A 12,883-nucleotide genomic window follows, 5' to 3' on the forward strand; every position below is an offset into this window, starting at 1 on the left:
TTAGAATTTTTTCATGCATGTCCAAAATATTTTGAAATTCCTTTTTTGTAAACTGTATATTTTCAAGAAAATGTCTGTTCTATATGTGTTGTATGATAAATGGTATTTGCGTAAATGTTTACAAACTACAGCATTTATTTTATACTAGACCAAGACTATGCTGTGTTTCCTGTAATATAAAGTACCTTTTATATATATATGGTCAGTGATTTTTTTGCATATGTACATATGACGTGGGTCAGAAAACCCCACTGCTTCCTTAAAAGGACCCAGATTCATATGTATTGGGGTTTACTTTCCTTGAGTTGTTATCGCATTTAATACAATATTTCTCTTCTTTTGAAAGTGATTTTGTAGTCTCAATTTTTTTCTTAGTACAGAAGCCTTCTACTCCACAAATTATGAACACATGTTTGTGATTGCTAAATTTCTTTAAGCATTTTCACCTGGTAGATTTTCTTTAGCAAATGACCCAGTTTTTCTCCCCCTTCTGCTGGGTACTTCCAAATCATGCTTTCTAGGGATGTATGTATGTGAACGTATTACAGCTATGAGGAAAAATGGAAGTGATAGACCGCTTATGATGCTGTCACCTCTCTGGACTATTGAAATGATGTTCATGATGACACTCCCCTGCCACCATATAACTCTCGTCCAATGATGTCCTAGATGAGATGCTACCAGAAACGTTATAAACTTTCTTCCTACTTTACTACCCACTGTTCCAGCTTTTGAGAGCTACAAATAAGCCTTTGGCCTTAACACTTTAAAAGTAACTACTGCTTCTTTTATGTTCCCTCACCCTGCACCTATCATAGTTGGTCCTTACATTTAGTGTTAATGGCAAAGTGTCTTGATCATGTCTTGCTGAAACTATAGTTGAGGAAGACCAAAAAACCCAGATGATTGTAAGTCGATATTAAATTTTACTTTTGTATCCAAAGTTCTTAATAAAGTTTTTTTTTGCACATTGTTTTTATTTATTCTAGATACACTTTACATCACCCATGGATCTAAGTCAGTGTTGTCTCAATAACCCTGATTCCAATCCACCAGCCTTGTGACTTTTGGGATGGCAGATGAGCTAAGCTAATGACCCTGATGCATGTCATGTTTTACAGCTACATAGAATGGCTCTGCAACATTCTTTATCACAAAAACAGACTGTGCGAAAGCTACCTGGTTTTCAGTATCCATTATCTTTTACTATTCACTCCCAGCTGTTCCCACCTCTCTGCAGTTCTGAGGCAGCAAGTATTCCAGGTCTTTGAAGAAAAAATAGGTGATTATTTATGAAAAGGAATTACCATTAAATTCACTCTCCTTGTCCTTTGCCAATGCCAATAAAGTCTCCATTACACATATGTCCCAAACTTTGAGTCCCTTCCGCTCTGGCAAACATTTTCCTGTCTTTCTCAAAACCAAACAAAAGTGAGGAATCAACAGGACAATCAAGGGCAATTGAAACTCTGGGAATGCCTTAATAGCCCCAGTACCTTCAGCCAGGAAGTCTGTACAGTTGGGCATGTCCACTGTGCATGGTCATATGCTCCCAATTTCCAGCATATCTTTGAAGTACACTTGGTGAATTGTGATACTGAACTGCTACCATAATGGCACATTCGAAGTATCTTTCACCAGATTGTTCTAGCTAAAACTTAGGGGTAACTTGAATTCCTTCAATAAATTCACAACTCCTAATTCATTAGGTAAGTCCCTTCCTAGAGCTTCTTCCATTTGTTCCTGCATGTGGGGCGACCCTGTTCACACCTTTGCAGTAGATAACCTTAAAGATTGGTTAGTGACACTTTCCAATACATAGAGGCAATAGAGTATTCTCCATCTGCATCAGTTATCTCTTATGTCTCGATGTACATCATTGAGAGGCTAGGGTACCTTTTTCCAAAGATTCAGTTAATTTTTAAGCAGAGGAAGTCATAGAATTCCCTACCCTGAATTTCAAGTCATTTTACATTTTTTGAAATATTTATACTTCCATACATAACTCTTTGACATTAAATGACTTTCAAGACAACAATACTGGTAGTCAATAGTTATGTGAGGTTCTAGGCCAAACACTCCTATCTTGTATTTTTCAATTGAATAGAATTTGCCAGAGCTTCAAACAAACTGCACGCTAAAGATTATCTCCTCTTAAACCCTTTTATGATTGAAAGGTGCCTTTTCTAATAGTGGATTCATGTTCTCAGTCTGGGTTGAACCAGTTCTGGAACTTGGTCGGATCAGGCTTTTAGTATGTAAAAGGGGCCATCATTTTCTTTCCATATCATTCACAATGTACACGTCAACGACTGGCAACATTCCCTTTTTGAGATCATTTTACTGTGGCCTTAAATAGATTGTTTACACTGTATGATGATATGTAACAGTCTTTTAAGCTAATGCTATGTTAAAGGCATACTGGAAGTGATCAACAAATGTCCTCATCCGAGACGTTTTTTAACAAATTCAGGTATTGTAGTATCCAAATTCTGTCCTTGAGCACTATTAATCTTCACAAAGGTGACAGCAGTAGTGGAAACCTGGGGGTTCCAGTCTTTTTCTACCTGGAGGGCTGGCTCCTAAACCCCAGGATTCCAGAGATGCTATGGTTGCATCAGCAGTCGGCAGTTTCTCTGCTGAGTGACCTGGGTTTTTCCATCAGTGTTCCCAGATCTCAACTGGATTAGTCCCAGTGCCTCCTGCTCATAGGGTCAGTACCTGATACCAACTTGATGAAAGTTTTTGCACCTGCGCAGAAGGTATGGGACATCCATGCACTGATCCTGCACTTTCTGGAAGGTGCTTGCATTCCAGTCCTATGTGCCCTAATCCCGCTCGGTCTGCTGACTTCTTGATTCTCCTGGTAATGCTTGCTCACTGGCACATGAGGGCCCATCTGTGGTGCCTTTGCAGGCAGTGCATGCGGCATGTTCAGGGAGTGCAAGGGACCAGCTGGATTCCATAGTGATCTGGGACTCTGTGGCGGAGCTGTCCTAATGGGGTGTGGAGGAGATGTCCTTCCAGTCCCTTCCAGCTGTGATCACAGAAGTGACCAATACTTCTACTGCTCTGGGAAGTTCATGTGGAGGAGCTGGAGATCATAGGCATCTGATCTCTGACCTAGCAGAGCTTTCACACCAGTCTGCTTAAACTGGGGACAATTTGAGAAGCTCTCAAGGCATTCCTCTTTTCCTGTTGGAATTCAGTCCAGATCTTGAAAGACAAAACAAACATGATTTGACATGATAACAAGCAAGGGGGAATGGAGACTCAGCCTTTTTGACGGGAGGAGGTGAGGCTCTGGTCTTGAGCACACCAACACGGCATCTGGTTGGTGGCTAATCATCTAGCCTGCTCCATGAACGCCAAGGCCGCGACCTAAGTCAGTGTCATTATGACGGCAATGGGTGGTGTAGCCATCCAGAGGTAATGTAGAGCGTTTTTGATCAGTGGAACGTGCCTCACGTTAAAGTCTTTGCCACTTGTTCCAATTCAGATTGCCTGAGCTTCTGTGCCTGTCACTATCCAAATCAAGGATCATTGAACACGTTTTGGTTGAAATTGAACTTTTCCCTTAACTACCTGATCCCTCCTATACCCTTGATTTCTCAGATTCTGAGGAAGATTTGCCACAACTGGGACCCAGTGATTTTAGTGGCTCTGGATTGTTGGAAAAGGGTGAGGTAAGCAGACCTGTATCCTTCCTTGTGCCCTGTCTTCATCTCAAGGTGGCTGTCCGACACATACACCTTCATGCTTAGAGACTGAGCAGGGGCAATTGACTGCTTTCAAGCTGCCTAATGACGTGGTGGATTTGATCTTTTCTGCCCCTTGTTTCTTTTCCAAGTCTTTTTACTCCCAGAGGTAGCTCAGGTTTGTCGTCTGATGCGCAGATCACCAAATTGACCCCTTGAAAGCGTGGCTGTCTGACTTTCTTAGGTTTCCATTTTCTGTGGTTTAAGATGGATGTGCATAGGTATGGTGAAGGGTATCTAGCCATTTTGTCAGCTTTGTTTTGCCTCCCGGACCAACCATCCCATCAATTTGAGCCCTTCAATAATGTTCTTTATGTTTTTTTTTTTTTTTACCCTTAAAATGGTTTTCCTAGTGCCCATTACTTCAGCTAGACATGCCAGTGAGCACTGAGCATCATGCCACACTTCACCTTTTTTTACCATAACAAATTGGTCCTGAGAACCAGTAATGCTTTCCTCCCACAAATGGCAGCCCCTATATACTTGGGTCAGTCTATCACTCTGTCATCCTCTTTTTTTCCTGTCTAACCCTACAAAGGATGAAGAGAAACTGCAAAGGCTGGATCCGAAAAGAGCAGTGAGTTTTTATATGGACGGCATGTTGTACTTCCATGTGGATGATCACATCGTTATTAGCTAGATAGGAGGCAGAAAATGAACTCCGTGTAGAAAAGGACCTTATCTAGGTGGATTACTTTGTGCATTAAAATCTGCTGTGCCGCGACCCAAAAAGAATCGCTGGAGGGCATCAGGGTACACTCAACGGGGGACAAGCCCTCAACATCTGCCCTTCTTGGAGAGTTCCTTTAGGAGACATCTGCAGATCTGCACTTGGTCATCCCTTCACATCTCAGCCAAACACTTTTGCCTGGATTTGGAGGTGAAGAGGTATGTTCATTTTTACCCCGATCTGTGATGCAGGGAGGTGAAGAGGTAGAAGACTGGGGCAGGTCATCACCCAGAATGTTTTCCTGTACTTCCTAGACTCCAGCCTGATGTTGTCCTGGCTGCAGATGTAGCGAGAGCCACCGGAGATGATGAGCTTGCTTTCTGGATAAGCAGGGGTGTTTGTTGTGATACCTTTGTAACTGATGCAGCTGGGCTTTGAAGGTGGTGTGGCCAGGCAAAGAGAGCCAATGGAGTTCCATCAGGGTGGAGTTGGCGGGGTGGTGTCATGCAATCATATTTCTTCAGGCCCCGGATGAGACTTCATGTAGTGCTTGAAGGCACTATCTGGAAAACAGTTTTTAACTTAATTAGAAAAAAGAGCTGGTGCAAGGCCGTCTGTGTTTTTTGGCAATGTGTTCTTTGAAGGTGAGATTGGTGTCCAGAGTCAATCTATGTGACCTAGCTTTTGGAGAAACTTAGTGTGCAAAGCCATCAAGGTTCATGTAATTAAGACAGGTTGTTACTATTTCTTACTTGTTCTTGGCAAATAACTGGAATTTTCTCTTGTTGGGTGGAGCTTCAGGTAGGTGCTCAATATCCAGGTCTTGATGAGGTGCAAGCAGTGTTTGAAGTGTTGTATATCTGGAGCAGAGGTGACTTTCATATAGAGTTGTATATTTTCCTAATATGTCCACGATATTATAGCATCTTCATCTTTCATTAATGGAGCTATTCACACCTACTGACAAGAATTCAGGCAAAGAAACATATATGCAGTGGGCTTTGGCTTTTTGTTAAGAAAGCATATGTATTCAAAGGAGAGTCCTCAAGTTACGTTAGAGCACCTGGACCATGAAAGTTAAGCATTAAAAGAGTATGTGCTTGGTAAAGTCTTCATTTGGCACACCCTGAGCTTCTGACTATATTGCCAGTACACATCAGGGGATGAAGATGGAAGAAACCGAGATTGTCACAGAGAGAATGTTACATAACCTTGTCTCGCCTTCTCCCGAATGTCAGAGGAGAGAACATTCATAACTCACCCACCTCCCTGACACCAATTGGCTTCTTCTGACACTTCCTTCGGTTCTGTTCACACTTTATAATAGCAGGAGCATTCAGAACAGAGCAGCATCCGACCATCCCCTGTAGCAGATCTGTTAGAAGCAACATATTCACTCCCAAGTTCATCCCTCAAGTCTGCACTTTCAAGATACTAGACTATTAGGATAAATCTTTAAGGACTAAATCGCTCATTAAATCACTCAAATCTGTATGAAACCAGTCCTTCATCATTCTGAAACTGATAACTTGAGTGACATTGAACTGATTGATAAAAGCACTTGCTTTTTATAGCACTCAAAACTGCAGTATCACAATGTATCAACAAATGCCAGGAATTTTCATATTCAAAAAAGCTTAAGTGAAGAATCAACAATTTCAGATGTAACAGTTTCTTTAAATATTTATTTGGTAAGACGGAGTTTCAGGTTGGTTATTGTTATTGTTAATGAGAATGAGGTATTTTTTATTTTTCTATCCCTAAATGAGACCATGCTTTAATTCTGTGAAGTTTTCTGTGCAGTCTATCTTTGGAGTTCTGTTGAATAAAGCATGTGGGGGAAAGAGTTTAATGTACTAATTTAATATCAACCTTAAGGCCTTTAGTGTAATTTTGACAAGCTGCTTTTTCACTTCCCTGGCAGACAATGTTCTCTTTTTTGGATGCCGACAGAAGACAAAAGACTTCTACTGCCAATCTGAATGGGAAGATTTGATTGAAAGGACATTTCTGACACTTTTCACAGCCTTCTCAAGGGATCAGGTTAGTATATTTTCAGTGACAAACTGTGTGTATGTGAATAGCCCAAACCTAGCTAGAGAACAGTGGGGCATTTGAAAGTGAGCATCAGCCCTGAATGTTGATTTAGATGTGTTTACTATGAGGGTGAATATTTATGGGTGGTGATTCCTATCATTTAAAGGTCTAGAGTTCTCAAAAGAGGTGTGTCATTTATTCTTTTCTAACTTTCAGGTTAGTTCTCATGATGATAATGGTGTTATTGCAGGTTCATGGAGTATACGTGGAGAAGGCCTTTTTTCTGTTTTTTTCTTATTTCTTTGATACTAGTCTGGGAATATCCTGATATCTGTGGTGACACTGTCTACCTGTAATTGATATTTTCACAGCCAGGTATAGAGTGGAGCTGTTTTTGATGACTTTGAATTTGGGAGTGATGCTACTGAACTTCCGCAGTCCACTGATGAAACAAGCTGCTGCTTGTAGGATGCCTTTCAAAAGGACTGTGTGGTGTCAGTGTTACAATAGAGCAGAGTTTTACTGTTGTTCTGAAACTGATTTCTGGGCTGAAAGTTTACACTTTCTTCGGGAGGGAGAGCTGCTACCATACTGTCTTGTTTTTCTCTGGGTTATGTCTGTTTTGAAGGAGAGGTCAGTATTGAGGGGTAAATCCATGTGACTTTGCCCTCAATATCATCTGGATGAAACTTTCTAAGCTAATTTTGTAGAACCAGTCTTGATTTTTGTTGTTGTTGGCAAATATCGGGTATTTTGTCTTTGTCGAGACTTAAGGAGACACTAAGCATAAAATTCTAATTGAGATTGAGACTAGTTTTAAGTTGCTGAATGTTGTATCACTGAAGATTTTGGGGTTGATCTGCATGCAATATCAATTGTGTACATGGTTCCTGTAGAGTTAGTGGGCACAGGATGGACATGGGATACTCAGACCGAGGGTTTCTAATATTTGAAGGTGCTCCTTTTCTTTAATTGATGCCAGTTAGTGAGGTTGGTGGCTAACTACTCCAAGAGACACCTATGTGAATTTCCAGTGTGTTGATTGGTGCTTGCTCACCAATTGTATCAGGCTTCATAGAGCTTGATTGGGAACAGAAGGTAGAGATAATTATTTTGTGTGAACAGGAGGGTATTATCAACTACATGGTAATGGATTCTATGCTGCAGCATGATCTGTAGCTTGATCTGTATCCCAGCAGAGGTTCTTGCTGATTTGGTGTTGTAGTTCACTGAAGATTCCTTTCTCGATGATTTTTGTGATGAATGGAAGGTGGGTGATAGCAGGGTTGTGCTTAGGTCGACTGGGTTCGGTTTTGTTTTCTTCTAAATGGGGCTGTTTTGGTTTTTTAGGTCATCTGGAAACGTTGCTTAATTGAGGGAGCAATTGTCCCTTTCGAGAAAGGGTGTGAGGGCATCTTCATGGAACACTTTCACATTGGATGATGGTAGAATGTTATGTTTCTAAGAGATGGCCTTGATGAAGTTGTGTGTGTCAGTGAAGTCACTACAGGAGAACAGGTTAAAGACTTGAAGACTTTTGATTTGCAGGTGTTTTAAGGGAAGGGAGGATTGGAGGCATGGTTGCTGTATGTTTTCTGTCATTGATGTGGGGTCTGATCTTGTTTGCTGGAGCTGAACGCAGAGTTTGCATTTGCTTCTGGTTTAGTAGATGCTGGTTTCGTTTGAGATGATGAAGAACCTACGTACATTATGGAACTTTGTGAGTTCAATGTGATAGTCATTGACTTTGGTCAGACTACATTTCTTTTCTTGTCTGCACATGTAGTACTTATTCTTGATGTACTTGGTGATCTCCTAGGAGTACCATGGTGATGATGGTTTGGCCATGGAGGATCATGTTTTTCAGTAGTGTTTTGAAGTCCACATGGTTTTAGAGGGTTGTATTGTTATACGTTGATAAGTATGTTGATGTTCTGTTTACAATTTAATACAAACATTACAATGCAAACAGTGACCTCAAATAATTTTCTGGCACTGATAAGAATTGTTCAGTCAGTTAACATGCATGTTCACCAGGACTTAGAAGATCGGACGATCCATGCTTTCAGGGACTTTCAAAAGTGAAGGTTATGATGAATGCCTATTAGACGAGGTGTGAGAGAATGATAGTGTTTATCTGTGAAATAAAAAAGAAGATTGACCTCCTAATTTAGCACCAAGAATACGAGCGACCACTAGTAAGTTCACCAAAGAAACTTAATGTGCATGTTGATGTATAATGGCAAAGCCAAAAAAACAATAAATCCTAGGCTTGTGTTCGGAAGCCTTTGTGACTGATAAACAGAGCCTTGAAAAGAATTTGCCACCAATCAATGGAGAAAGTTGTGGGGCTCAGATATGTGTTCCCAGTAAGACAGACCTAGGGAGGTGATGATAAGGTTTTGAGAAAGTTCCAGATAATTGCATTTCTAAATGCAATAAATACCTTTGTGATTGTCTTTCAGAATGATTGTGGAATAAGTAGCAGAGTCTTGTTCAGATCTTTTAGGACAAAGAAACAGGAGGATATGAGTTTTGCCAGCTGTATGATAGGAAGTGATAAAAAGAATCCCAGATTATAATCAAGTGTTTTGTTGGAGGGTCCAGAGAAGCTCACTTCGATGAAGTGCTCTGAGAACTTGACAAGATAGGATTAGTGGTGACACAGATGAGGATCTCTATATTATTAGAGTACAATGTAAGGTGATTATTTTTCATCTAGATGACAGTATCTTTGAGACAGTTTAGCCTATCTAGCAGACCTCAGAGGTCAGTAAGATATGCAAAAACGAGTGGAAAGCCGAGCAGATTTTTTTTTTCCTTTTAAAGTAAGCAATATGTTGCAATGTGCAGTCTTTCACCTCAGCTTACAACAAGCGTGAAAGGAGGATGGGGAGGGATGCATTGTCAACTAACTCAGTCCCTTTGGAGACAAGAGGAGTAAGAGAGCCGGGGCAATAGCTGAACTTAACTGTACACTTTTTAAGTAAAGTAGAGGCAATGGATGTCTTCCAAGATTTGTTGATTGTGGATTTAGAAAGAAAGGGATTCCAAATTTAAGAAAGAGATGATACAATGGAGTCAGTGGAGTCAGGGGTAAATTTTAAAGAATTTTACTGGACAGTAATCAAGATGAGAAGCTAAGGAGCTGGATAGCACATTAGAGAAAATACGGTTTTCGGATAATGGTCAAATGATGAAAGGCAGTTAAACTAGAGGGCCTTGGGGAGCTGACCTAATATAACAGGGGATGAACAAGTATTGGTGAATGAGAAGCAAATCAGTTCCACCTTAGAATGAAAGAACTTAGACATATCTTAACATAAAGCTTCCTAAGGAAGGATCAGAGGATTGGTGCATTTGCGTTACTACTTTAATTAATTATTTTGAATCCTCCTTTAGATATATTGAAGGCAGAGAGGATACAATTAGAAAACAAGGCAGAATACACTTGAAAACTACTGCTTTATGTTGATTGTGAGCAGTAACACAAGTAAGAACAGAGGAGAGGCAAAAGATTTTTCACCAGTAGTGCACAGCATATTTACATTTTAGTTTACGTTTTTTCAGATTATCATTCTAGGGGGTTGTTAGACCTGACAGCCTTAGGGTGGTCACCCCTAACTTTTTGCCTGCCTCCCTCCACTTTTTGGACACTGTTTTTGCTGGCTTTTAGACTCTGCGCACTTTACCACTGCTAACCAGTGCTAAAGTGCATATGCTTTCTCCCTTTAAACATGGTAACCTTGGATCACACCAAATTGGACTATTTGATTTACTTGTAAGACCCTTTTAGAGTGCACTATATGTGCCCAGGGCCTGTAGATTAAATGCTACTAGTGGGCCTGCAGCACTGGTTTTGCCACCCACTTTAGTAGCCCCTTTACCTTGACTCAGTCCTGCCATTGCAAGGCCTGTGTGTGCAGTTTCACTGTCACCTCGACTTGGCATTTAAAAGTACTTGCCAAGCCTAAAACTCCCCTTTTTCTACATATAAACCACCCCTAATGTCTGCCCTAGGTAACCCCAAGAGGAGGGTGCTGTGTGGGTAAAAGACAGGACATGTACCTGTGTAGTTTACATGTCCTGGTAGTGTAAAATTCCTAAATTCGTTTTTACACTACTGTGAGGCCTGCTCCCTTCATAGGTTAACATTGGGGCTGCCCTCATACATTATTGAAGTGGTAACTACTGATCTGAAAGGAGTAGGAAGGTCATATTTAGTATGGCCAGAATGGTAATACAAAATCCTGCTGACTGGTGAAGTTGGATTTAATATTACTATTCTAGAAATGCCACTTTTAGAAAGTGAGCATTTCTTTGCACTTTAATCTTTCTGTGCCTTACAATCCAATCTATGCCTTAGTTGACAGCTCCTTGTGCATTCACACCCCAAACACAGGGTACTCAGCCTCACTTGCATACATCTGCATTTTGAATGGGTCTTCCTGGGCTGGGAGGGTGGAAGGCCTGCTCTCACACAAAGGACTACCACACCCCCTAATGGGACGTTGGCAGACAGGATTGAACTGAAAGGGGACCTGGTGCACTTCTAAGCCACTCTTTGAAGTCTCCCCCACTTCAAAGGTACATTTGGGTATAAAACAGGGCCTCTGCCCTACCACCAGAGACACTTGCTGGAGAAGAAACCTGAACCAGAACCTGCACCCTGACAAGAAGAACTCCCTGGCTGCCTAAAGGACTCACCTGACTGCTTTCTACAAAGGACTGCTGCCTTGCTGTTGCCCTGCTGTCTTGCTGAACTCTTGCCTTGCTGCAGAAGTGCTCTCCAAGAGCTTGCCTCCTGTTCCCTGAAGTCTCAGGACCAAAAAGACTTCTCTCTTGCAACTGGACTCCTTGTGCAGAGAAAAGATTTGACGCACACTTTTCTCCGCAGTGAAAAATTCACTGCACGCTGGACTGGAAAGACGCCGCTTGATCCAGCCAGGAAAAGATCAACGCAACGTCTGCGGTGCGACCGGAACTTCGACACACGGCCCGCCTGGACAACGCCGCCTGACTTCCAGAGAGGAAATCGACGCAGCGCCTGTCGTGAGGGAGAAAATTCCACGCACAGCCCACCGGAACGACGCGCAGCCGGACTACAAGCCCAGGATTCCACGCACAGACCCCGGGGCGTCTGAAAACCCTGCGACCCACAGAGGAGACCTGTCCACGCGCCGGAAATCGACGCAACAGCTTCCCCGCGTGAAAAATAATGACGCAAGTCCGTGTGTGAAGGGGCGAAACCGACGCACACACCATTTTCCACGCATCTCCTCCTTTGCGGCCCTTTGCAGAGATTTTTCACTCCAAACCAGGTACTTTGTGCTTGAAAGAGACTTTGTTTGCTTTTTAAAGACTTAAGACGCTTCATATCACTTTTCAGTGATATCTCTACAATTTCTTATTGCAGCTTTCATCGCTTTGACCTGCAAATATCCAGATAAATATTATATATTTTTCTAAACACTGTGTGGTGTATTTTTATGGTGTTATTGTATGATTTATTGCACAAATACTTTACACATTGCCTTCTAAGTTAAGCCTGACTGCTCAGTGCCAAGCTACCAGAGGGTGGGCACAGGATAATTTGGGTTGTGTGTGACTTACCCTGCCTAGAGTGAGGGTCCTTGCTTGGACAGGGGGCAACCTGACTGCCAACCAAAGACCCCATTTCTAACAGGGGTAATTGCAGGATCTCTCTGTAAAGACTTGCACATGGGCAGTGGAGCCGAAGTGAGCCACTAAAAAAAAGTATTAAAGGCTGCATCAAAATCTGCCAAAAGAGAAGCCAGATGGACTAAACACCAAGGAACAAATATGCATGTTACTATAGTCTATAATCCTTAAACCGGAGCTCTAGAGGAGGATGGGCTAGTAAAATTGCCACAAATAAAGATAAAAATAGTGTGCTCTGACAATGGCATAGAAGAAATTTAGAGGGCTTTGTTGGTAGTAAATGGTCCAATATATGCTCACCTTAGTGAATGGGTTCTATCAGCGTCTGTCGTATTCCTAAAGTAGCACATGCTTTGAACAGATTAGAGTTTGTGTGGAATTAAGTATGTATACCTAAGCTAGCATCAACAACTATTCATTTATATTGAAATTATAGAAAAGGAAATACATTTTTGGGTGTGGCTTAAGCCAGCTGTATTTAAACATTACATAAATAACATCTAGATAGATAGATAGACAGAAAATTACATAAATAACATCTAGATAGACAGACAGACATACAGCATGGGATATTGGGTCAGCCCACTTTAGCCATTGGCTCGCTTGCACTTTGAGTAATGTCATTTTGCTTCATCACATGTGCCCATCACCTAACCAATGAGCAATTCAGTGCCAGGGCTGGTGGGTGAATACTTTGCACATGCTTTTCTCTCTCCATTCTTTATCGTTTTCTTGA

The 12,883-nt window shown here is 41.6% G+C and overlaps 1 protein-coding gene across 2 annotated transcripts in view; it reads left to right on the forward strand.

The window, feature by feature from the left end:
- NDOR1 (NADPH dependent diflavin oxidoreductase 1) overlaps positions 1-12,883 on the forward strand; it is a 201,756-nt gene that overhangs the window by 167,605 nt on the left and 21,268 nt on the right. For both annotated transcript variants that reach the window (XM_069241328.1, XM_069241329.1), the window contains one exon: positions 6,353-6,471. In XM_069241328.1, the coding sequence (XP_069097429.1) occupies positions 6,353-6,471 (119 nt within the window). The remainder of the gene's footprint in view (positions 1-6,352; positions 6,472-12,883) is intronic.

The sequence above is a fragment of the Pleurodeles waltl genome, chromosome 6, assembly GCF_031143425.1.
Source record: "Pleurodeles waltl isolate 20211129_DDA chromosome 6, aPleWal1.hap1.20221129, whole genome shotgun sequence".
Taxonomy (NCBI): Eukaryota; Metazoa; Chordata; class Amphibia; order Caudata; family Salamandridae; genus Pleurodeles; species Pleurodeles waltl.